General features: G+C 33.2%; 1 protein-coding gene, 1 long non-coding RNA gene and 1 pseudogene across 3 annotated transcripts; 2 read left to right on the top strand and 1 right to left on the bottom strand.

Annotated features, from left to right (window-relative positions):
• Window positions 1-1,747: 1,747 nt before the first annotated feature.
• On the top strand, window positions 1,748-4,000 carry LOC145638779 (high mobility group B protein 3-like). Its single transcript, XM_081689800.1, has 8 exons — window positions 1,748-1,942; window positions 2,076-2,127; window positions 2,799-2,894; window positions 2,994-3,051; window positions 3,135-3,179; window positions 3,275-3,355; window positions 3,471-3,560; window positions 3,663-4,000. The coding sequence occupies exons 2-8, from the start codon at window positions 2,078-2,080 to the stop codon at window positions 3,681-3,683; spliced, it is 441 nt and encodes a 146-aa protein (XP_081545926.1). The 5' UTR covers window positions 1,748-1,942; window positions 2,076-2,077; the 3' UTR covers window positions 3,684-4,000.
• A 13,014-nt stretch (window positions 4,001-17,014) lies between these two features.
• Window positions 17,015-20,204, top strand: LOC145640772 (uncharacterized). Its single transcript, XR_014114971.1, has 4 exons — window positions 17,015-17,197; window positions 17,531-17,638; window positions 18,974-19,110; window positions 19,228-20,204. It is a non-coding gene; the product is annotated as an uncharacterized LOC145640772 (long non-coding RNA).
• A 305-nt stretch (window positions 20,205-20,509) lies between these two features.
• LOC145639844 (uncharacterized) lies at window positions 20,510-22,784 on the bottom strand (annotated as a pseudogene). The gene is made up of 5 exons (XR_014114936.1): window positions 22,276-22,784; window positions 22,137-22,198; window positions 21,630-21,733; window positions 21,463-21,545; window positions 20,510-21,350 (listed from the first exon to the last, which is right to left on the bottom strand). The product of XR_014114936.1 is annotated as an uncharacterized LOC145639844 (transcript).
• Between the last annotated feature and the right edge of the window lie 1,627 nt (window positions 22,785-24,411).

Below are 24,411 nucleotides of genomic sequence, written 5' to 3'. Positions count from 1 at the left end.
GTTCATGTTTCACGCATTGATAGACTAATGTGTTGGGGTAGACCTCATTTTTTCCTTTCCACGATTTCTACTAACACTTTCATCGACAATCCCACCATTTTCTAGCGGCTTTGCTGCCATATTAAACGAAAATTCTATGAAAAAGTTGAAATTCAAGGCATTGTTAATCCCAAAGGATATGAGTGACCGTGTCACGAAGCGACATTTTAGGATATGCTTCATGGTTGATCGACAAATTGTTGGAGAGATGGTAGTGGTGGCGATGATGGGTTTAGGCGAGCAAGTAAGAATATCGATGATGGCGGTGATGGGTTTCAAAGAGGAAAGGGGAGCATCGAAGGAAATAGTTCTTCATTGGCAGGAAGATGGAGGTGGCGGTGGTTAGTTATATAGGAAATATAAGCTTGTTTTCACCGGGAAGAAAAAAGGGGAATGATCTAGCTCAATATATAAGAGCAACTCCAATGGTTGAAAAAATGGACTACCTTGCAAATATTAAAACTCTTAAACTAATAGCTATACCATTGTTGCACATCTTGCTGATTAGCTTTGTAGAGCTAATTGGCTTTGTAGAGCTAATTAGCTTGGTAAATATTTATTAGATAAAAAATATTTTAAATTTAAAAATAAATTAAATTATAACTAGCTTAACCATTGGAGCAACAAATAACTAGAATTGTTGTAACTTAAAAAGATGATGTGGCATAACAAACTATTATATAAATTAGCCAACTATTGTAGTGGCTCTAAGCTTGCAGTTTAATGAACAGTCAGCAGTCCATTGTTGCTTCGACCACTGGATTAACAAATTTCATTGATAAAAAAGAACTTCTTGTACTTCCTCATAATCATGTATGGAATACCTAGCAAGAGCCTAATTGTTAGGGATAGAAAAATTGGGTAGATGAAATTTGAATTGAACATGGGTCTCTTAATACCAATAACTAAGTCAAGACCTTGAAAAAAAAAATTGGTTTAATAATTTGTTAATCAAATAAATAATTGTAGTTATCCTTTTTAAAATTTAACTTTAATCAATAGTATTCATTCTACCATAATTCTTTTTATCTAATAATAGAGAACATGAGTAGGAGAGATTCGGACTTGTGTCACACAGTTTTATACACTAGACTGACATCTCATATACATTCTACTTTTTTCAGTTGTGTAGGACTAGTCATATATTTACCGGATAAATAAGTTCAATTGGATTTTTTTTAAAATTCAAATTTAGTTATGATATCCACTTTATATTCATTTTTTAAAATCCTGTATTTTAAAAAAAGAAATACGCGACACATTTATCAAGAAACAGAGAAAATCATTGATGCATTATCTAATCGTATATCCCATCCCATACAAAATAATAAAATATCTAAAACTTGGCACACTGTAGTTTTCATAAACCACAGCTAGATTAAAAAAAATTCAAAAGCATCAAAAACTCAAACACAAGGGTCGAAAAAAAATGAACAAATCAACTCAATGAAGAAAAAATTCCGTTAGGCAACAAGCACAATAGAAAACACAACAGAAAAAAAAAAAAAATTTAAAAATAAAAAAAAAAACAAAAAGAAGAGATCGATGAATCCGAAAAATATCTCCGAAAACCAATCCAAAACCGAGCACACGGATCAGTGACGTGTCAAGAAACAATAATAAAAAAAAAAAATCCCGCCTAAAAATCCTAAGCTTTAATGAAATTGTATTCCACTTAAGAAAGGGAAAACTGAAAAACACTCGCGTAGGAATATCAATTCAAATTCCCACAAAACCCCTCCTCTTCTCCCCTTTTATCCCTCCGCTCCTTTCAACTTCTCTTCTTATCATTCTCTCTCTCAATTTCGCATTTCTCTCCTCAAACCGCATATCTCTCTCTCTCTCTCTCTCTCTCTCTCTCTGTTTTCTCTCTCTTCCTTCAAACCCTAACCCTAGCCTCCAGGTACCTCTTTCTTCTCAGATTTTCTCCTTTTTTTGCTTTTTTTCGTCGTTTTTCTGCTTGTTTTTCGCTGATCTTTCGATTTTTTGATGTTTTTTATTTTTTGTTTTTGATTTTGTTGTTGTTGTTGTTGCAGATATGAAGGGAGGAAAAGCTAAGGCTGATACCAGGAGAGGCGGCGATGCTAAGTATGTTAATAAATTATTTTTCAATTTTTTTGGTTTTTAAATTTTTGTTAAAATTGATTGTTTGTGCTTTGCTTCTGGTTGTTGATCTTTCGGTATTGATGCGTTTCGGTTTGAGATAGTTTTCCTGATTATTCAGCATATTTGAGATTTATTCCCCGATTTCTGAGCATATTTGTGATGTTTTTCGGTTTGTTGAGCATATTTGAGAATTTTTTTGGACTATTGTGTATATTTGTGATTTTTTTCGGACTATTGAGCATATTTGTGGTATTTGATTTGTTTGAATTGTTTCGTAATGAGATTTGTAGCGTGTTTAATTTTTTAATTTATTTCCGCCTAATTTTTGAGCATATTTGTGGTTATTATTGATCTGTTGTTTCTCAATTATATTCTAAAATTTCTACATGATTTTTGAGCATATTTTGAGGCTTTAGTATGATGTTTACGTAGATTTGTTGATATTCTGATGTGCGGTGAATTTGTTTTGATTTTTTGTTTATGTTTATAATTATGAGCATGTTTGTGTTGGTTATCAACCTTGAGATGGGAGGATATGTAATTTTTTTGGTAGTTTTTGCTTTCCAGATCTGAGATCTTCATATAATGTGTCTGTTATATTGTTTGTTTACCCGATTTCAGCGATTAAATTGAGTTTTTACTTTAATATTCAGGCTTTCTGTGAAGAAAGGAGCTGCGGCTAAGAAAGGGAAGCCAGCAAAGGACCCTAACAAGCCAAAGAGGCCCCCAAGTGCCTTCTTTGTTTTCATGTATAACTCTAATTCTCGCTCATTTTTCAGTTTTTCTGTTTGTTGATTCTGGAAATATGCTTTGTTTGCTCATATTGACATGTTGATTGTGAATTATAGGGAGGAGTTTAGAGTGACATACAAGCAGAAGCACCCCAACAACAAATCTGTTGCTGCTGTGAGTCTCGATTTTACGATTTGCTTTTTGAATTGTTTGATTTTGCTAGTTTGTCGTTTGATGGAATTTGATTTTATGTTTAGGTTGGGAAAGCTGGTGGTGAGAAGTGGAAATCATTGACTGATGCTGTAAGTTTGATCTTTCATTGTTCTGTGCTGGGTTGACTTTTGGATGTGATTCGAAATTATTGAACTAATTATTGTTGTTTTGTAATTGATTGCAGGAAAAGGCTCCCTACATCCAGAAGGCAGAGAAGAGGAAGGCTGATTATGAAAAGAGCATGAACGTATACAACAAGAAATTGGTATAGTCTAATTAAACTCTATTTTACTTTTGAAATTTTGATATTCGTGCTGTTATCATTAGAATTGATATTGGAGAATCAAAGTGTTAATCACTGGTATGTAAATGAAATGCAGGCTGAAGGTAAAGATGCTGAGGAAGAAGAGGAGTCAGACAAGTCTAGGTCTGAGGTGAATGATGAGGATGATGAAGAAGGCAGTGGCGAGGTATATTGATCTTTAGTGATCTGTGTTCTTAGTTTATGGATTGGGTTTCATTGCTTTTAAAATTTGCTGATTGTGTGTTTTTTGCTTTGATCAAATATATAGGAGGAAGAAGATGATGATTAGTGTTCCACTGAGTGGGGATGATGAAGGCGTTTTGTGGTGTTGGAGCGTCTCATCTTGATTGGAAGTATAAACTGTTGGTAGTTTTAATATAAGGAATCAAGGAAAAAAATCATCACTCTGTATTTTAAGTCTTAACTTTGACTTGATTTAGCTTTTGGCATCTTTGCCCTGTAGAGCAGTACTGATTTACTTTCGTTCTTAGTTTAAACATGATTAAGATCGCGTTGGGTTAGCTGAATGGTAATCTTAAATACAGTAGTTGTTTTTCTGTGCCCAATTCTCTCGAGTAAATTGAATGTCATCTATCTTTTTCATTATCTGTTTGTTGTTTGGCTGCTGGTAATTTATTGTTGTGGAACTTATTGCTCTTTTGGCCTTTTGCCTTCCTTATCCCTTTGCTCATGAGCATTTTGCGAAAGCTGATCACATTTAACTCTTAAATTGGCAAATTTGCTGCAACTGTTTTCGAAACCAACGGATAGTCAAATACCAGTACTAGTTTAAATTACATTGCGTGATCCGGGTACACAGATGCTTATCTAGCTGTTTTAGCAACTTTGATTCTGTTAAGTGTGCTGTGTTTCAGTTATTTTAGTGAAGTGTCGTTGTGCCTGAGTTCTGGTATGTGGGATTTTTGAAGTATTGGTATTTTGCAAGCTTTGTCGCAAGTACAAAGAACTAAAGAAAGCCAAATGCATTTCAACGATTGTTTCCTTCGTGTTATTCTTATTTAGGAAACTCAATTTTAACTGTGGAAACTCTAAACGTTTGATCGTATAGGCAATTAGGCAGGGCAACATTAGTACTCCATTACTGTAATATTTAATTACTCCAAGTCAAAGTTAGTAATTGATCATTTGATTGTTGATTTAAATATGATTTGATAGTTTAATGTCTTAAGTAGGGAGTATTATTCTGTGAATATTAAAGATAATCGTTCCATTATTCCATTGAAGTTTAATATACTTGAAAGTTGAAAGTCAATGTAATTAGACAGGACAATCTTTGAACAGTGATTGGATAATAAGACTTCTATTTCATATTACTCTCTGTAGTTGACAAGTTATATTAAATCACATTTGCCTATGCTGCTATACATGAAATGGATAAAACTATATTTTTAGATGAATCAATAGAGAAAACTATACTTTTAGATGAATTAATAGTTTGTCATGTATATAAACCAAAGTAGCCTATATAAATACTGTTAAAGTCCAAAAATACTGTTAAAGTCAAAATGCATAAATTAAACTACAGAGTAAAAACAAATGGAATATGTCTACTTCACGGCCCCAAAACAAGTATAACTTGCTGGTTTGCTCAGCATTGTAATTTTTGTTGTTTTTATTTTTGACATATGCATTGTTATGGTTAAGAAGGCTATGTTCAATTCATGTGTATTTTTTTATAACTTAAAAGGGTATTTTAGAAATGACTAATTAAATAAGATCATACTTAATTTTTTTGTTAGTTCCAAGTCTTGTAACTATTTGGCTTATGTACCATAAGTCCATAACCTTTTTTTTTTTTTTTTTTTTTTTTTTTTTTTTTTTTTAAATAAGATAGTCGTATGAGTTTTTTTAGATTGCTTTGTGTTGCTATTGTGTAAAGCGGTCGAGAAATACTTTAGCTCATTTTGTGGCTAGATGGGATACTAGCGGTTGTGATGAGTTTGTAAGTTTGGTCCATTCCCAAGGCCTATTGTCTTTGGCAAACATTGAACTTTATTAATATATTCCTGAGCTATTTTGCAAAAAATATTGACATGTTATTTTGGTAATCCATATATGGAGTAATTTTTTTCAACAAAAATCAATAACATAATATTAAAACAGACATTAGGAATGACACATGTTACTTCGTGGTGCTGTTTTTTCCCTTCAAAACTCCTTCTCCCTTTTTAGCAAAACAAATCTTCTATTTTTGTAATATTTATTATATATTATTCCTAATCTTATATATTATCTTTATAAGAATTGTATTCCTTTTTAGTTTGTGTTCAATTTATAAATAGTTACTACAGATTTTGAGAACTTTTAACTTTTTTTTTGAGGAAAAGTCAGCCGGAAATATTATTGCAAATCAAGTTCCGCCGAAGTTATGATACTTTGGGGGAAGGAGTTCATACACAAACGTTCCGAACAATCATTAGTGTCCCACCTAGCTACTAAGTGAGCCACGGCATTTCTGGCCCTTTTAACATGAGTAATAATAAAAAAGCTAAACAAGTTTGACAGCTTTTTGATGTCTTCATACAAGAGGTAAGTTGGAGCTCTTCCAGTATCATCTTGCTTGACGTTCTTTACAACTGACAACGCATCACACTCAACCCATACATCCATGAAGCCAAGTCTGTGTAAGGTCTGTAGTCCATACCGTACTGCTGCTGCTTCAGCCAACTCTGCAGGCCAATCAACACTTAGGCGTTTCACTGCAGCGAGAACAATCTCACTCTTGTAGCCCCACATACCCATTTCCAGTCACATGTGCATCAACATTGAGCTTAATAATGCCTTCAGGGGGTGATGGGGAATAGCAACGTTGTGTACTGGGGTAGCAGCTTCGAACCTTCTGATTATACTCTCTATAATCCTCAACAAGTTGGACAAAGCCTCTTGTAATCATTCCCATGTCCAAACTCACCTGTTCATGCACCACATCACAGCTAGGATTTTCCTTACCTCCTTTTCATATTTGTCAGCCCACCAGAGTAACATTGCAGCAAAAGTATCCCTCGGTGCATCTATAACTGCATTGGAAAGCTCATACCCTTCCCAAATCAATCTTACCTCTTCACATTCAAAAAAGGCATGATCAATAGTTTCTGCTTCAATACCACATCGAGGACAAAGTTCGTCATTAGCAATGTGTCTCCTGAACATTTCAGCTTTGACAGCCACAGTACCTCTGCAAATTTGCCACACAAAATGTGAGAACTTTTAATTAATGTAGAACTAGATTAACCCTGTGTGATGCACGGTTTAAAAATAAGAATTGAATTATAGACTTTTAACACATACTGAAAGAAAAATATACATCCTCAGTTTTCCTAACTAATTTCTAATTAAATATGAATATACAATTCCCAAAAGTGCGTTATTTTCATATTTAATTAGGAAATTTCAATTAAATTATATTATTAACAATTGTTAACAACTTGTAAATAACTAAATAGCATAATATGTGTAGAATACCCAAAATTTAAAATTTAAAAATTCAAATGGAATATATTTTCAAAGCTATGTTAAATAGGGTAGCTTAATGCCTTAAAAAAGGATTAAAAAATATGACATCATCCTTGCATTTTGGAGGGAAAAAATAAAAATAAAAAAGTGACACGTAGGCAGTGATGACATCAGCGGTTGTTATTTTAGTATAAATTAACGGAGCCAAAAAACTTGAAGCTTGATATATAGATAAATTATAATTTAGAAGCTTGATATATGGTGGAGATCAAGTATAAAACTAACGGAGCCAAAAAACTACAATATTAATATATACTACCTCCGTTTCTTTTTAGTTGACACGTATTCCTTTTTAGAAAGTTTCTTTTTAGTTGACACGTTTCCTTTTTGGGTAAATTTTTTACCTTGCAAGCTACCCCACTTGCTTTTTCATTCTCTATCACTCTCTCTCCTCTCCTTAATATGTGTGCCTAAATCAAACGCGTCAACTAAATAGAAACGGAGGAAGTATTAATCAATCAATAACATTATACTAAAACAGACACCAGAAATGACACGTGTCATTTCCCGGTGCTATTTTTTTTCCCTCCAAAACTCCCTCTCCCTTTTTAGCTAAACAAATCTTCTATTTTTGTATTATTTGTATTATACAATTATAATTATATATTATTCCTAATCTTATATATTATCTTTCTAATAATTGTATTCCTTTTTAGTTTGTGTTCTATTTATTTAAAATAGTTACAACAGATTTTGAGACCTTTTAATTAATAGAGAATAAATTATAATTCAGAAGCTTGATATATGGTGGAGATTAAGCCCTTGTCAAAAAAAAAAAAAAAAAAAAAAAAAAAAAGATCGGAGATCAAGTATAAACTAACGGAGCCAAAAAACTACAATATTAACATTTAAATTATCATTATATTTTTAAGAAAAAAATTACCATTATATAGTTGTAAAATCTTATGAAATAATAATAATTGAGTTAGTTTTCGTTCCTGTGATAATTTTTTTTTGTAACTTATAACTTTTTTTCCTTAAATCAATTAACTATTATTAAAGCAGGTCTTGCTTACATCGATCGATTTATAGTCGCTATCCTTAAAAAATTTCTCGCTAATAAAAAATATGATGTCAGCTTTAATTTTTTTTTTAGTTATTCTACTTAGCTTATTTATTGGAAGTACTATAGTGTATTTTTTTTTAAAACTAAATTAATTTATTATTAAAAAGATACAACATCTACATTATTTAGTTTTATTGGGAATAACATACTTCATTAATGTAACATAATGTATACTATTTATAAATACGTACTTTCAACACGACTAATAAAAAATAATTTTTTTTTCTCAATTGTAGTTTTAATAATTATTGCCTCGTAATTTAATTTGTTAATAATTCCACATGAGTTGCTTCATTTTCATATTATATCAGAAATTAATTAATGGAAAAAAGGCTATTACTACCGTGCATCGCACGGGCACTAATCTAGTGTTAAAAATAAAGTTAAAGCTTAATTATGTCAGGAAAATAAATATTCGTAAAATGGCCACACTAATATGGATATATTGACATGATTTATTTGGTACTTCACATATGAAGTAATTTTTTTCAACAAAAATTAGTGTAAAACTAAGGTCAAAGCTTAATTATGTCAGGAAATTAGATTAGTTATATAAAAAATCAGTGTGTCTTGTGTGCGGCCGGCCACATGGTGTGGCCACTTATACAAAAACAAAGTAACCCCTATAACACTAATCCGGTAACCTATGTAATACTGACCAAGTAACCCCTACAACACTGACGAACTAACTCTTGTAAAACTGAATGAGTAACCCCTATAACACTAATGAAGTAATCCTCATGATGGATGTCCACCACACCGTGTGGCCAGCCACATATAAGACTTTGTGTAAAAAATTCAATGCAATTGATATCAATCAAATCAATAGAGATAAATATAGCTATATATTTATTACAAATTAATCATGGTTCAAGAATTGAATTAGCTACCTATCACATAACTCTTGTAGTTAGGTCCTATGTTAAGGCCTGTTCTCTTTGATTGAACTGAACTGAACTTAACTGAGCTGAACTGAACTGAATTGAATTTCAACGTAAGAGAACAGACCCTTAGTAATCAAAATCAATAGTATCTCTACTTTGTGGGTGAGTTTATCTTTAGTTGTGAAAATGTGAATTTTTGATGTTTGCAGACTGGACACAGGCCCAACAAACTATAGGCTTTGTGCAATTACTTAAAAAGTCTCGAGGCCGTGTTTATAGGCCGTGCAAAGTTGCCTAATTATATGATTCGTAAGTTAGTTAGTTAGGGTTTCTTTCCCTCATTTTCCAATCTCAATTTCTCTCTCTTATCTTCTCTTTCATCAATCCTCTCAACAATCGACAATAGCCAAACAAAAATTTACAATAGATAATTAACAAATAACAATCAAAATTAATCTCAAATTGATGATTTGTTTTGTTGTTGTTTTTTAATTATATATTTATTTTTAAAATTCATCGCATGATTAATTGTTTTGATGGCTATATCCGTGATTAATCGAAGTCTTCTATACATTTTGTCAATCTTAATTTTATTTTCTAAATAAATTACATAATCTATCTGCTGTTAATTGTTTAGGTTGATTGCAAACGTGCAATGTGGCTCAAAGTCGATTGCTATTATTTTCAATTATCTTTAAAAATTGGAGTTAAAATCATAATCAAGAAATTAGAAAATATTAATTAATTTCTCACTCTTTCTTCCTTGCAATCTGTTACCTGTTCTTACATTTATATACGTTTATTGTGTTATTTTCCGAGTTCACTGTGATTGGCACACCTTAATCCATAGGAGTTATGATACTCCCAAAATGGCAACCCACCACCTTCTCGAACCCCGTGCCCAGTTACAACCACACAATGAGATTCAGCCTTTCAATCTCTGTCTTCAAATCTTCATGATTTATCCAAATAAAGGTTAATAAATCTTTCACTCCTCTTCCTTTTCAAATATAGGCTCTGTTTGTTTGGTTGAGTGTAAGATATTTTCAATGTAAAACAATTTACAATGGAAAAAAGAAGTGTAAGATTAGTTTTCCATTATTTTAATTTGTTCCATATAAGAAATATGATGAAAAATGAAAGAGAAATCGAGAAGATCGTGAAAAGAGTGTACAAGGAAGGTAGGGAAAATGAAAGAAAATAATTTTGAGGGGAAAATAGTTTTCTTTTATTTTAAGTGACAATTTACTAGGGTAAACTTCTTTGCCAGCCTATCAAACAGAGTTAGTGTAACTATGTCCCTTAAAGGGTGTGCTTAGGTTGATAATATTGTATTAAAGGGTATTTAAGTCATAATTGAGAAATATGAAAGTGAACAAATTAAGGGGGCTTGGCCAGTTGATCTGCATGGTTAACATATTTTGTCAATCTAGTGCTTACTCATACTAGCCAACTCATACTAATGCTTCGTCAGCCGCTTAATCACCAAGAATGCAAGCCTATCCTAACTCTGTTTACTAACGGTAACAATAGTGGTGTTCAAGCTGCTTCCTCCATTGAAGCTACCACACCACCATCTTCATCATGTCCAAGATTCATCCAATAAACCGACCACCGACACCATCATTTTCGCGCTGAATCAAACGAAAACCCTAGGAAGAAAAGGTGAAATTAAGGGCTTAAATGCTTAATCAACTCCAAAGGGTAAGGGTGATCATTTTTCCTTGAATTTACTAACTTAGGGAGCTTTGTTAGGAAATAATTCTTGCCGACGCGCGGATGTGAGATTGATTTAAGTACAGACACCACCACCACCCGTTGCCGGAGTCATAGCTAGTTGTCGCCAAGTACTAATTTCAGTTTCATTGTCACCGCTACACCTACCCTCCATCGCCGGAGGTACTACACACTTGCCATTGTTGAGACTTTGATAAAGAGGAGAGAGGAGAGATGATAGGGATGTCAATGGGGCGGGGCAGGGCGGGGCGGATGTTGGCCTTCCCATCCCCATCCCCACCTAGAATTTCCATCCCCATCCTCATCCCCATTCCCGCGGCGGGTCCAATGTTCATCCCCATCCCCGCCCCGGCGGGTACAACTCCAAAACCATCCCCGCCCCACCCTCCACTTGGATATCCATCCCCACCAAAGACCCGCCTAATCCCTACCTAAAACCCACCTAATCTCCGTCTCTCAAATACACAATCCTACGTAATTAATACGGATTATGATAAAAAAAAACATTTTTAATATTACACACATTTTTGTTTATAATATAAGTGTAGTACAAAGTATTATAACTAATATTTTATTTCACATTATTATTTTATAAATTAGTATTAAGTATATAATTTTGCTTGTTAAGATATATAGACGTGGGTATGAGGTGGGGATGGAGCGGGTACGAAGTAGGGCGGGCGGGGCGATGCGGGTACAACTTAAAATTCACCCCCGCCCCATCACCCATGACGGATATGGTTTTTATCCCCATCCTCGCCCCACCACCTGCCAAGCCGAGACCCATCCCCGAGCAGAGGTTATTTAACTCCCTTGGATCTTTTTGCTTTCTTTCTTCGAGAGTGAAGACGTGCCCTGGGTCGAGTGATAGAAGGATCTCCCTTGCATTTCTTCTCTTAGCCTTTCTATTGTCTTTCCAGAGAGGGTGATATCGGCTCGCAAGGATGGATGTTATTTAGTAAACCGCAACGAACATAGGCATTCTCAAAACCTATCCTATAACGTTAGCTCAGCTGGTATAGATAGAATCATCCCATTACGGTACTTTGATCTTTCCTCCCTCACCTTAGTCATTTCCAGTGGAGCAGGTCCATTAGAAAGAGGAGGGTGCGCTTAAAGGAAAAGGTTCAAGAAGGTATTCAGAGTAGTAAACTTTGAAAGGAAAGGATGGGACGGGTCTCCTACTTGACCTGCCCCACTGACATCTCTAAGAGAGGAGGAGGGTGGGGATTTGGGGCTTTGACCCTAACTTTGTTGTTAACGCCATCAAACCTCAACTAACACAATATTGCATAGCTAGCAATATGAACATGTCAGCACATGTGCAATGACATTACTATCCTTCACTTAATGAATGAAAAGACACCATCACCCCTATGATTGACAAATTATGTTGATCATGAAGATCAACCAGTATTTTCCCCAAATTAAGATGGAAAGAGGGAAACTGAAAGTAAATAATGAAATGACCTTGTGATGAGAATACAAAGATGGAGGAGATATCCCAAATGAGAGTATTAAGGCCTGTTCTGATGGATTGAACTAAACTTATTGGAGCCGAGCTGAATAGAATATTTTATGAGAGAGAAAAATTAAGATAAGAACTTAACTGAACTTATTGAAGCTGAATTGAACTGTTGAAATTAAGATGACGAGAACATGCCCTTAGTTACCCACTTTTTATAAGGTGGAATATATTCCTCTTCCTTTCCTTTTTCCTCACCCATACTATTTTTGTCCCCTCCACATATAATAACCTCATGCTCTTTATCACCACTTTAATCTACCTTCGTTTTAGTTATAGTCTAATATAACAGGGTAATATAGCAAATATAAAACAGTTTGAGAAGGTATATATTTTAACACTTTGACCAGGTGAGTATGATTTTCTGTACTCTTAGCACACCAAGGAGTGCCAAAATCCCAATATCATATCGGAAGGCATGAATATTGAATACCACATCCCTTTAGAATAATGTTGACTTCGTTTGGCAGAATGTAAAATGAATATTCATGTTCAACATTTTACAATACAATGGGAAAACAAGTTGAAGGGAAAGGGAAAGGATGAATAAGAACACTTTTGCTTTCGATGGAAAATTGTTTTACATCAAGTGAAAAATGATGTTAATTCAAATTTCTAATTTTGCAAATTAAATTAAAATGAGATGATAATGATAAAATGAGATAAAATGAAAACTCTTGTAATTTTGCAAATTTCTACTGACGTATTATACTAGTATTAGATTTTCCTTCTCTTTGATTGTATGTTTTTCTATCCTCTTTGTTGGACATGAGTATTTTATATCCTAAGTACATACCAATGTTCCCATTCCACATATTTGATGCTCCCTCTGAATCATACCTACTCTATCGGGCTGAAGTTTAAAGTTTATCCTAAGTACTTTGATGATGATGCTACTCCTTTACTTACGCTGCCATGGCACCACCACTGTCACCATCATGATGCCCACCCATCTGTGCTACGACTAGCCTTGATAGCACCACTAGAAAGACGCATTGCTGTCACCTAAGACAACATGAGCAACAGGTGATCTTTTTAACCAATTTTTTGCCCAAAGCCCCATATGGTATTGGTATTGGGAAATTTCACTGCCGATCATGGTCAATTTTTGAATTTTGACACGCCACGGCCATGGTAATGGTAGTATTTCCACATGTCACTACTATTTTCTTACTTTCTCTGTTTTTTTAGATACAACACTTAATCAAAATTGTGCATTTTGATCATAATGTAGCACCTTAAAAAAGAATGGAGGAAATAATTGTTTCCTTAACTTTCTAGTTATCTTTGTTTTTCCACTTATACTAATTGTTATCCTCTTTATCCATTACTTTTGCTACAAACAACAATAAAGATACAATTTTTAAAAGGCACACAATTTAACAACATATTTGATTGTCTTGCATCCTTTAATTAACTAGGTATATATTTACAAGAGATGCTCTCAAGTTATGGTTGGTAATATATTATACTCCCTCTGTTTTATTGTGATTAGTGGAGCTTTTATTGTGATTAGTGGAGCTACTATTTAAGGGGAAAATTTAGGAATAATGCATTATTATAATGGGAGTGAAGTTAAAAAGTAAGAATAAATTTGAGAGAAAAATGTGTAAATGGGGAAAAGTGAGGAAAATGGTAGGCAAATCTTAATAAAAACATAGTAAAACGCGGAGTATATACTACCTCTGATTTTTTGTAGTTACAACTTTAGAATATTTTACTGTATATCTCTCAAATAATACCCCAAAGTTGCAACTTAGAAAAATCGGAGGTAGTACATGTTAATTGCATAATTTGATTGCATATAGTATTTAGTAGGGATCTATTGTAGAAAACCAATAAAAAAGGGCTTGTTTGGCACCATTTTTGGTTTTCAGTTTCCTGTTTTTTTGAAAACTAAAAACCAAAACAGAAAACAAGAAAAAGTTGTTTCCACTTTTTTGTTGTCAGTTTTCAAAATTATTATGATTTTAATAAGTTTAAATAATTTTTTATTCATTATGTGACATATATCATATACTTTTAATAAACAAAAAACCAAAAAAAGAAAATCACAGCAATGCCAAACGAGCCTGAAGTTATAAGTTACCATTTACGTAAGTAAAATACAAGTAAAAGTTATCGTTGTATTGCATGAGCTAGCTAATTCAACTTATGAGTTGTGAAGGATTGTATGGTGAGGCAGTGGCGTATCCAGGAATTCCGAACTGTGGGTTCGGAATCTTAAAAAACAAACGATGCTCATATATTAATTAAACTAGAGTGTACCCGTGCAAAATGCACGGGGTATATATTTTACAGAAAGACATTACAAAAATATAATAACAAAAATATATTTTAAATACATGAAGTTGTTTGTGCTATAGCAACTGACTCTTTTATGTGTCTGGATACTCCGTGTAGCTAGATATTATAGAAGTTACTTTATCAGTGTTATAGGGGTTACTCTGTCAATGTTATAAGGGTTACCCGTTCAATTATTGTTGTTATCCCGCCAATGTTATAAGGGTTATGTGTTTTGTGTTATAGAGGGTTACTTCGTCAATATTATAGGGGTTACTCCAGTCTGTTTGTCGGAAAAAAAAAAACCATGTTGTCACATAAAAAACATTATGTATGTATCTTTTGTTTCGATGATTATTGAATTAATAATAAGGTAGTTAACTGATTTTAAAAAATATAAATAAACAATTGGAAGAATTTCTAAAGAGGTAAATAGTGAAACTTATAGTAGCGATATTACTTAAAAAAAAAAAGTACACATAATTTTGAAAAAACATGCGCCAATGTTATAAGGGTTATGTGTTTTGTATTATAGAGGGTTACTCCATCAATATTATAGGGGTAACTCCAGTCTGTTTGTCGCCAAAAAAAAAAAAAAAAAAATAAAAAATTTGTTGTCACATAAAAAAATTATGTATGTATCTTTTGTTTCGATGATTATTGAATTAATAATAAGGTAGTTAACTGATTTTAAATCATATAAATAAACAATTGGAAGATTTTTTAAAGAGGTAAATAGTGGAACTTATAGTAGCGATATTACTAAAAAAAAAAGTACACATAATTTTGGAAAATAATGTGCAATTATTGTAATATTGGTGTTTTTAAAAAGAAATTGGGTAATATAATAAAATACTACGTTGGTAGTTTTTTTTTTAGTAGTGTGTGTTATTAGGAAAAATAACAGTGGAAGTTTTTTGAGGGTTTTTTTAATTTATTTTTTAAAAAATGACATGTGGAAGTTATTTGTAGGGGCAAAAAAAAAAAAAAAAGGAAAACAAAAAGGGATTGAATGAGATTTGAGGAATTGGGTTTTGAAGTGATGTGGTGAGAAGTTGTTAAAATAACTCTTAAATTATATATTAGATATTCAATATATAAGTTCAAATTTTTTATTACAAATGGATGGATTAAACAGTGACAAAATAATAAATAAAAATAAAATTAAAAAAAAAAAAAACCTACAAAAGCATTATTTGAGTTTTATACTTTGAAAGCGTGCTAAAACATTACTATTTCTTTGATTAAAAAAAAAAAAAAAACATTACTATTTCTATAAATGATAAATCTATAATTATATAGCAAAAAAATCGAAGTTCCCAATAAACACAAATTTGACAATGTAAAATTTTTCTAATTATCAATTAAAAGACCAAGTAAAAATTTTAAATTCTAAGTTTCTAAATTCAATTTGTACGTCAACAATATATCAAAACTAATTAAACAAATCAATAATTAATCTAATTGTCACTAATTTGCAAACAAATAAAGATTTAAGAATTAAGAGGAGCAGAGGAATAAGAGGACTGTTGAAACTAATACGTACTAAAGGATAAAAACAATAATAATATTAGATAAGTATAAAGCAAGTAAAATAAAGAACTCAATAATATTTCTTCATGCTTAATTCACCGAATACAAGAGCCATATTGGCCCATATATGTAGGCTAACAAACAACAAATAATAAGCTAGAAAACTGAAAGTATAATGCCATGATTAAACCCACTAAATAAACTCATTAACTTCTAAATTCATTTGACTCTCTAACTTAACAAAATGACCAACATATTACTCCTAAAATTATTGACCCAACTATGGACTAACTCATGAAGAACAACGGAAGAAATCGAAAGGAAAAAAAAAAAAAAAAAAAACCAAAAAAATGAGGGTGGTTGGTCTCGAACCCATGATCAAGAGGAGCCTCACTACTCTATTAGTTACTCCCTTACCAATGTGCCAAAGTTACATATTTGTTTATTTACTTCACAAAAATTTATTTTAAACTCATTTTTTTTTTCTTTTTTTTTTTAAAAAAAATTAAAAAAAAAAAATCAAAACTTATAATTTTTTTTCAAAAAATCTGGGGGTTCAATGAACCCCCTTGAACCCCCCCTAGATCCGCCCATGTGGTGAGGATAAATTTACTTTTTGGGTGGCTGTGGCTTATAAATCACTACCTTGATCGTAAGTAAAATGCCCAATTCTTTTCAACTCATTTTTCGTTTACTTTAGCTTAATTCAATTTTTTGTTAGTTCATTTTTACAATACATTTTAGTACAGCTCTATTCAATTCTTTTAGCTCTAAAGAACACAACCTTAATTTTAAAAGTAGGTACTTGTATAGTTGTATGTATTTGAATTTATAATTGTGAATTTAGAACTACTAGTATAGATATATAATAAATAACTATAATATTACTCTTAGTATAATTTTGTCTAAATTGTTGTGGTTGGCTAGTGTGTTTCCAATTTAACTCTACATCAAACATATTGAAATTTTAGTGAGGTAACTATAGTGATTTAAGTGAGGGTTTAAAGTCTTATATAATTGAACCAAATTAAAATGTAGTGTAAAAATGAATTGAACTTGTCTAAACTAAAACAAACACTGTAAACTTCATACCAAAAATTCAAGCCTAAATTTACACTACTATGTAATAGCCCAAGTAACAATAGCATTCCCCAAACTTTAGGCACATATTAGAGAAGAAGAGAAGAACTAAGCTAAAACCCTAAACCTCATCCTCAGATTTTTCACATATCATATATCAGGTAAATATTCTTTGTTAATTTCCTTATTATGTCTTCTTCTTGAATTTTACTAAAGTTCTTCTTTCTCATATTATCATGTAATGTTTATTACCATTTAATCAACAGTCTTATCTTTCTAAATCTGATTTAATCACCCCAAAATTTTTAACTTATGAATTTAATTGATTAACATTTTTGTAAATAAAGGTGAAATTTACACAATCTCATTTCTACAAAGGGAAAAAGGCGCTAGCTTTAGGCCTATAGCACAATTACCAAGCTGAAAAATCTACTTTCCTCTCTTTATTACTGCTTGTATCTCTATTTTTCTTACATTGATTTTTGACGATGAAGGGAGAAGAGAAGATTAAGTCGTTGGTTGGAATTGTGGGTGTTACTATTAGGGTTTTGCCTTTGGAGGAGCATTCTCTTTGTGCTGATATTTCTGGTGATTTGATTCAGGTATATGTTTTTCATCTTTTTGTTTTGTTTGATTGATTTTTTTATTTGAAGTGGAATTAGTGAGATTAGGAATAATATTATAATCCTTGCTTATTATTGTTGTGATCCACGTCTGAATTTTAGTTGATATAGTTCATTAAATTTTGGTTATTCTTGGATTATAATTCATGTAGCCAACCCCGTCGTTAGGATTAAGATTTTCAGGCTGATAATGTTGTTTTTTAAAGAATGATTTATGTTTTCAAGGTATAATTAATCTGATTAGCCGAGTTTATTTTTGGAATTGGGAAGTGGGGACTTGGATGTTGGTCCCAAATTCCCAATTGTCTTCCCTACCTTTTACTTTTTTTTTGAAGGCTCCCTACCTTTTACTTAATTATGTAGAGTAGTAAAAATTTAAAGATTTGATATTCCAAAAATATACAATAATGTAAATCTAACAACTTACTTTTTATCGCTTTGCGTCATAAATAAAAAAAAAGAGGGTCAAAGTTATAAAATAGTCTATAGGTGTCAATTATTATGAAACGAATGGATTAATTAAAATTTGCAGTTAGATGTGATACTAATTTTAGATTTTTTCAATGAAATGTGATTGTAGAGTTTATTCTAGTTGCAGTGCATCATGTTGTTTAGGTTTTGGGTTATTTATTTGAACAAATATGTATAATATCGGTTGTAGTAGATGATATGTGTAAAGCTGTAAACTCATATATTGGCAACATTGCTTTGTTGTCAAACACATAGCAAACCATTTTGGGAAATGTTAAGTAGAGTGTTTGTTGTCAAACACATTGCTTCTATTGTTGTTGTTTGAGAGGGAAAAACAATTGTTTTCAGCTCAAAAAAGTCACAAGTCTCACAACCATTGCATTTAGACTTCAGTTAGGGACAGAAAATGCTGGCCCATATCAACCTTTAATGGTATCAACATGTCATCTTTGGACCTTCATGGCTAAATAGTTATTCAAATGAATATTCTTACTGTGCTTTCTCCCAACTTTCTGTTGGTGGTTCCCTTGAATTCGATTATGTACTTTTAGATTTTTATCTTTGTTAATCCTTTATTTTCAGACGATCTACTGCCCTTTTCTTTCCAAAACTGACCAAATGACTCTCAAAAGTTATATTCTGGTTTGTATGGTTGTCTGTACTCTAGTTCTATCTTGGTTCTTTGTTTTATCAAGACTTCATGGTTTAAACTTGTGGGTTATTGGATATAGTTTGGATTTTAAATGCTTTCTCCCACAGTGGGTTGTTGTTCACATCTTAGGTTTGTATGGTTGCTCTAATTGATTAAATTTATTCTGATTAAAGTGTGCATTTTATAAAAAGTATGCTAACTAGAGCAAAAAGGAAGAGGGTGGAGGGTCAATTGTGGAGCTATTCAACAATTGACCCTAGAAACAAGAGAAGAAGGAAGTCCATCGTTTCTTGTAGTCTTCTTGAACCTGCCCTAAATCAGGGAAGAGGTATGATAATCTTTTTATGGAGTATTTTTAATCAATTTTTGAAATCTTTTGCTATTTGAATAATCATTTTGTTTTTACAAATTTTGATTGATTCATTATGTTGCTCAATTAATGCAGAGGGAACTTGCATTAATCATTCGTATACTCGAGCTATGTATTATCGTGCAAAATTGAACAAATGTCTTGAAACAAAGAAGTGTTGGTCAAGGGAGCATATTGTTTCTACCGCTAGACACAATATTCCTAAAGGTCAAAAAGATCAATCTCTTCGTATAATGCAACAAATATTTGAAAAAACTAATGAGCAAGGCATTATATATATTGAGGGAAAGTAATGGAGTTGTGAAGGCTACAAAAGCAAGTTTTATTAGTCGTCTTGACGAGTCTGATAGGGCTGATGTTGATAGGAAATTGGTTACTGAGTTAGAAGATAATGGGCCCTTTGTGATTAGGTTCGCCATGCGGGATCATTTCTATCAAACAAGACTTCAAGAGAGCCGGGATTTTGTGTATGTGTCAAGTCCACCAGGATTTGAAGACAGAGATCGGAAGGTTGAATCTCATTGTGTGGTTGTAACTGGGCATGGGGTTCAAGAAGGTGATGGGTTGCCATTTTGGGAGTATCAAAACTCCTATGGAACTTCATTTCGCAATATTTCTACTCTTCCAGAAGAGAAAGGCTTAGGTCTTGGTCGGGTTGCCATGGATTCCGTAGTGGTTGCTGTTGTTCCACATGATTGTCGTGTGAGCGGTGAAGGAGAATCTAGTCTTGTTCAACAAGAAGTGAGCAGCCATGGAGGGGAAGAAGCAGGCAATTGATAATACTTTTTAGTGTTATAAATTATTGTGGGATTATATAGTGGATATGCCAAGTGTTTTGATCTTCTAATTGGGAATTGAGTACTTCTGTTAAAAAACTTTCAGAATATTTTGTAATGATACAACATTGTGTACCAATTCCTTAGTTATTCAAGCGGTTTAGGTTTCTGCGCTTCTTCCTTTTGTGGGTATCAAACATCAGAGATTATCTGCAATGGTGGCCTTTTCTTCTCTCTTTTTAATCCCTGTTTTTCTTCTTGCCTCATGTTTCATATGTTAGATGAGGTTTCTTCCTGAGGTTTCTTCCTGTGATTGAAGTTTTCATGTTTTCATTGATGCCTGTTCAATTATTATACGAAGTAGTTAGTTATGTGTTGCAGTCATCTAGCATGTTGAGACAACAATTCTGGAGTAAACTAACATAATTCAGGACGAGTTTGATAAAATAAGGGACCTTTATCTCATGCAATCATCACTAATATGAGAACCTGTGAAGACATCATTTGCCAAAGCACCTCAATTGATTTAGGAAAATATAAATGGAAATGTAGGATTAAACTAGAATATAAATGACCTCTCTTACAGCTGAAACCACCACACAAACATTCCCGCTCACAATAGTGTACCAATTGCACAAGCTATGTGGACAACATGAAACATCATTAATGGCTGGATTTAGCACTTTAGCTAAACACGTCTGATGCATAATATTGCCAATGAATTAAATTTCTACTAGGTATGAATGTCTCTTCTTCAACAGATTTCATACTCTTATTGAAGAATTACTGCATTGGATCATTAGATAGGTGTCAGCAAGAGCGTAGAGCCTAAGCCTAGCATGTTCATGAAATCTGTTAACATACAGGGGCTTTTCCTCTGATTTTCTGTACCATTGGTAATTATAAACATGCTAGGTCATGTAGACTCATTTACTTGGACTAGTCGGACATTCCCTCAGATAACACATCTCTTGTGCAGAACAAGCCATAAAATTACTGCAATGGCACCAAAATCCTGCATATAGTAGTATTCTTGTATTGCTTAAATCAGTCAGGAAGTCAGCCAATAACCTATTTTGGATATCACTATACAACTAAACTGACAATGAGCTTCTTCAGAAATTTGCAGGATCAACTAGTTTGTCTCTAGGAAGTCTTACAGATTCACTTAAAAGGCAACGATGTGCTCGTAGAATTCAGGTATTGATCACATTTCAATAATATCTACTTATGTGTGATCTGACATCATGACATGGAATAAAGAACTCAAGATCAAGAGCTTCTTGAGCACTGATCCTTAATCTCGGAAAGTAGATCAAAAAGCAAATCAGGGAAAACATCAAGGAGATATGGTCTCCTTGTGTTTGTTATACACCAATCCCTTACTGTCATTGAGCATAAGAAACCTATAATCAGAAGTTCCTGCAATGAAATTTGGCCATTAAAAGTGTAAGTATTCATATGCTTGAACAACCAAATTTATCTCATTATTAAAACTATGGAATTGATTCAAGAATAGATATGATTAATTTACCTCTTGTAAGAAAGATTCGCAGTAACTTCGCCACTTCCCACAGCTCCTCATTGCCCAATAGGTTTACTATGTCCTCCATGTTTCTACAATGATTAACACAAACGAGACAAAGCTTATTGGTGACCTACAAATACATGCTTGGACAACAAAGAAAGAAAATGCTTTACTGTTCTGGGTCATCGTGAAAGGCATTTCTCCACTTGTCAAGTAAGGGTACACCGGCTGACTAAACATCAAACTTAGGACCTTGATGCAAAGATCTAAGCAAGACCTGTAAATATATAGAGAATTAAGTATCTAGTTCAATGATTTATGGTGTAATAGATGCATGTATACTAACGATCCTCACAGCATAAAAAAATTGAGCCTAGCCTATAATTATATATGTTATGTATACCTGCTGATAGAATAAATAATCATTACATGCAACTCATTTAACCGAAGGATGTATATTTAGTACGTATAATTAATTTGGCATTTCCCACCATACCTTTGCAAGCAAAAATTTACTTCCAAGAACATATTGACAGAATAGGAACACTTAATTATTTCGAAAGGTACTCCTTGTCTAACTCGCTAACGCACACAGTGACATTACGGAAAGTCTTGGAGAGCTACATAATACAGAAGCGCGCACCATAGACAGTACAACATTATAAATTTAGTAGTCTTACCTCTGGAGCATGAAAGCCTTTTTTTCCAGTGCATGGGCCATCTTTAATTTGCTTGACATCTACTATATATGAGAGTAGAGATAAACACATCAGATATTATAGCAAGCAGAAGAATATTGCAAAATTTCATGCAGCAAACCTCTGTTATTCAGTGTCCCAGCGCTAGGAATCGCAATGCCAGAAGAGTGAAGTGGAGTTGGAGAGGGATATATGTGTTTTCTGTTTAAGATCATAGGTGAAGCAGCAACCCTTTCACGATCAGATGCTGGAGCTTTTTAGCGCTCCGAGATTTAGGTTTTGCATTGCTTCCTGAGCCAGGATGATCAATGCCTTACGACCTTTACACCGGAGAGGTTAGCGATCCCTGCATCTTTCTATTGAAGGAGTTCGAGTACTGGTCATGTCCCTCATAGAAGTTAAGCCAGACCCATCTGAACCTTGGCTTGTCAGAGAATTGCAACGACCTAAATCTTCATAGGTCTTTAATTTATCAACTGCCTTCTTGTAAAGCATCTTGCTCTTCAGAACACAGTGGAAACCACAAATTGCTGCTTCCTTGAATGATGAGAATTTTAGCACCCTGATTCTGTAATAGGAGGTATTAGTTAGTTGTAAGCTATGTTGAGTCAGCAAAGTTAGTTTTAACATGTTATTAGTATGACAGGTTGTTAGATTTATGTCGATGATTACAAGGAATAATTAAATTTGGTTCATGTTAGCCGACCCCACTTATGGGATTAAGGCTTAGATTGATTGATTGATTCTAAGTCTTTTACAAGGTATAAATACCTGTAATCATTGTATTAAACTCATTCAATCATTTTTGACTTGTCAAATAAAAATCCCTTTCTTCTTCCGCAACATTCTCTCTGTAAAACCTTGTATTCTTCTCAGCTCATCAATGGAGTTCCTTCATTGATTTCACTTGTTCTTAGTGAATTTAGAGTGAGATTCCAGTTCACACCTTGTGTACTGTTACATTGGTATCAAGCAAACTCATTTCAAGAGCTCCAATCTCTTGAAAATACCCAAATCGATTGAAATTCGTTTTTCATTCAAAAGTTTTAGATTCTTGAAATCGAATTCTGGCACTGATTACTGTCAAAAGAATGGTGTTTGTTGAGCAGCAAGTTAAGGAGCTTGAATTGCGACTGGGTGAGCAGCATAAAGTTAGCTCGATTTTTCAAGAACGCGTGTTGAAGATGATGCATGATTTGAGTGCGAAACTGGATGAAGTTGGGGGCAGAAATCACCTCCAGTGAGAGCTGCTGATGCAGGGTCCAATCCAACAGGACTCTTGGGTATGTTCCTAAACTCGAGTTTCCTAAGTTTGATGGCATGAATTGTAGAATGTGGATCAAGAAATGCAACAAGTATTTAAAGTTGTGCAAGATTTGTGATGAACAGAAAGTAGATCTAGCTAGCTTGAATATGATTGAAAAGGCTGAAGTATGGGTAGCTAGTTATTTGGCTGGGAGGAGTAATGTTGATTGGACTGAATTTGTGGTTGACTTAGCTGCTAGATTTAAAGATTCTAAATCTGATAATGCAATAGAGAATTTTAATAAATTGCAGCAAGTGGGTACAATAGAATCTTATGTTGATGATTTTGAGGAGTTGACATCTTTTGATGTTGCACAGAATCATGGGTTAACTATTCTTACTTGCAAGTTTTATTGGGGTCTAAATTTAATGTTAAGCCCTTTTTAAGCCTCAGACTCTAGCAGAAGCTGTTGAGTTTGCTAAATTATAGGAGGAAAGTTTAGAGGCAGCTAAGAATGTGGATAAACCTTACAATTCATACAGTTCTAAGACTTCCTTTCCTGCTACTTTCACCTCAAAACCCAGCACTGTAAACTCTGGAGCTATGGTTCCTTTTCAACCTAGCAAAACTTCTCAGAAACCCCATACCACCCTTACTGCAGCAGAAAGGAGGGAAAAATAACTCAAGGGGTTGTGTTATTTTTGTGATCAGCCCTATGAGAGGAATCACAATTCACAAATGCCCACTTAAACAAACCCAATTGTTTTTAGTTGAGATACTTAGAGAAGATGAAAGTGATGGGGAAGATATGGCAGAAGTTGATCATACCTTGGGTAATGATTTGGAGAATATGGAACCTCATATCTCCATGAATTCTTTGAGTGGAAATCACAATTTTCAGACTATGAGAGTTATTGGATTTGTTTGGAAGAAACCTTTACATATACTTGTTGATTCAGGAGTACACAATTTTTTTGATTTGGAAGTAGCAAAACATTTGGGGTTACAGAC

The sequence above is a fragment of the Chenopodium album genome, chromosome 7, assembly GCF_948465745.1.
Source record: "Chenopodium album chromosome 7, dcCheAlbu1.1, whole genome shotgun sequence".
In the NCBI taxonomy this organism is placed as follows: domain Eukaryota; kingdom Viridiplantae; phylum Streptophyta; class Magnoliopsida; order Caryophyllales; family Amaranthaceae; genus Chenopodium; species Chenopodium album.
The sequence above is the reverse complement of the archived record's forward strand: the minus strand, read 5'-3'. Positions and strand labels throughout refer to the sequence as shown.